Below are 1,729 nucleotides of genomic sequence, written 5' to 3'. Positions count from 1 at the left end.
AGTGTCCTCTTCGTAGCCATATAGCAGTGCTACACTTAGTACGGCTGCATGTACATCCCCAGTTGACCTGCAACCCATGAGGTTAACCTGTTGTTTTTCAGGTACTATCACACTGGCTGGCTCACTGAGAGCAGCGATGTGTATAGCTTCGGGGTTGTTCTACTTGAGGTAGCAACCGGTGAGCCTCCAGTATTGGCGGGCCATGGCCACATCGTTCAGCGTGTGAAGCAAAAGATTGCCACTGGCAACATCACCACCGTGGCTGATGCCCATCTTGGAGGTGAATATGATGTCAACTCCATGTGGAAACTGGTCGACACCGCCATGGCGTGCACAGCGGATGCTGCTGTCCGAAGGCCAACAATGGCCACCGTTGTGGCGCAGCTGAAAGAGAGCCTTGCGTTGGAGGAAGGTCGTGAGGACAGTAGTGCCAGGGGAAGCATCACCAGTACAACTGCTGCTCCGATGTCGGCGTTCGGTCCATCGGCAAGATGAATAAATGATGTGTTTCTTCACATCGTTGATGGGTCTCTAGTCTCTTTTTATGGGATTGCAAGGTCTTTATTACAACAGTTTATTCTGAACTACTCACTCGGTCCAAAAGTACTTGTCATCAAAATGGACAAAAAGGGATATATCTAGAACTATTATACATCTGGATACATCACCTTTTATTCATTTTGATGACAAGTATTTTCGGGTGGAGGAAGTATATGTAATGCTAGGGCAAGCTAATATTTATCTTGTGTTGTGATATGTGAAATTTGACCATATGTTTGCACGCAATAAGGTGGGTGAGCTGTGAACAGGTGTGGAGCTAATTCCCAATATATGATTGTAATATAACAACCTACGGCTTGGTTAGTAGTCGAATCAGTTGGGAATGTGGTGATCCATTAACTTGCTTCAGTGTTGCTACCTTTCAAATGCAGTACTGTTTTTTGCTTTGATCTGCTGCTTTCGCGAGCACGTACTCCCTCCATCCGAAAATACTTGTCATTAAAATGGATAAAAAAAAGATGTATCTAAAACTAAAATGCATCTACACACATCTCCTTTTATTAATTTTGATGACAAGTATTTCCGGACGGAGGAAGTAGCATTTTGTTCATTTTGAGTTTTGTGACTACAAGTTGTTGCATTTGTATTGGTTGAAAAATATTATTGTAGGCTGTCATTCTGTTGACAGCCCTTGTACAGTAACATCAATATTACTAGTAATATTTTTTAGTATTGTTTAAATATGTCAACGCACCCACCTAGGAAGCAACCTGTTTTCTTTGGTTCAGATCACTACGAATGAACCTGCACCTTCAACATAAAACGGAGAATCTGTTTTTTGTGGCAACCTTCGAACTAAGTTTTCATTAAATATTTACAACGATGAAGAGACACAACTTGCTTAGTTATGAGGTCTCGGGAGTATAACCAGCAAATCAAAATGGCAAGAGTTCATCGCTTGCTCAGCAAGTTGAGGCATTAAGAGCAACTCCAACGCGGCGACCTATTTGGTCCGCCGCCTTCTGTTTGGATCACGGCGGAAAAAAAGTGCTGGCTCAACGCGTCGATCCGTTCCTAAAACACGTCCTCTTCGCTTCCGTGGGATCCATTTTCGGCCCAAATTTGGGTCTGAAATGCATCGTGTTCTCTCGGTGTCCGTCGTGTTCTCACATGGTGGCCGGTCAGCTACCTCCCGCGTCTCACATGGTGGCCGCAGCCTTGTTTAATC

At 44.2% G+C, this 1,729-nt stretch overlaps 1 protein-coding gene across 1 annotated transcript in view; it reads left to right on the top strand.

Annotated features, from left to right (window-relative positions):
* The window catches only part of LOC119308921 (probable LRR receptor-like protein kinase At1g51890), a 13,427-nt gene extending 12,488 nt beyond the window's left edge, over window positions 1-939 (top strand). Inside the window, exon 12 of the mRNA XM_037585077.1 lies at window positions 102-939. Coding sequence (XP_037440974.1) covers window positions 102-495 — 394 coding nt within the window. The 3' untranslated portion in view covers window positions 496-939. The remainder of the gene's footprint in view (window positions 1-101) is intronic.
* Window positions 940-1,729: the final 790 nt, after the last annotated feature.

The sequence above is a fragment of the Triticum dicoccoides genome, chromosome 5B (assembly GCF_002162155.2).
Source record: "Triticum dicoccoides isolate Atlit2015 ecotype Zavitan chromosome 5B, WEW_v2.0, whole genome shotgun sequence".
Taxonomy (NCBI): domain Eukaryota; kingdom Viridiplantae; phylum Streptophyta; class Magnoliopsida; order Poales; family Poaceae; genus Triticum; species Triticum dicoccoides.
The sequence above is the reverse complement of the archived record's forward strand: the minus strand, read 5'-3'. Positions and strand labels throughout refer to the sequence as shown.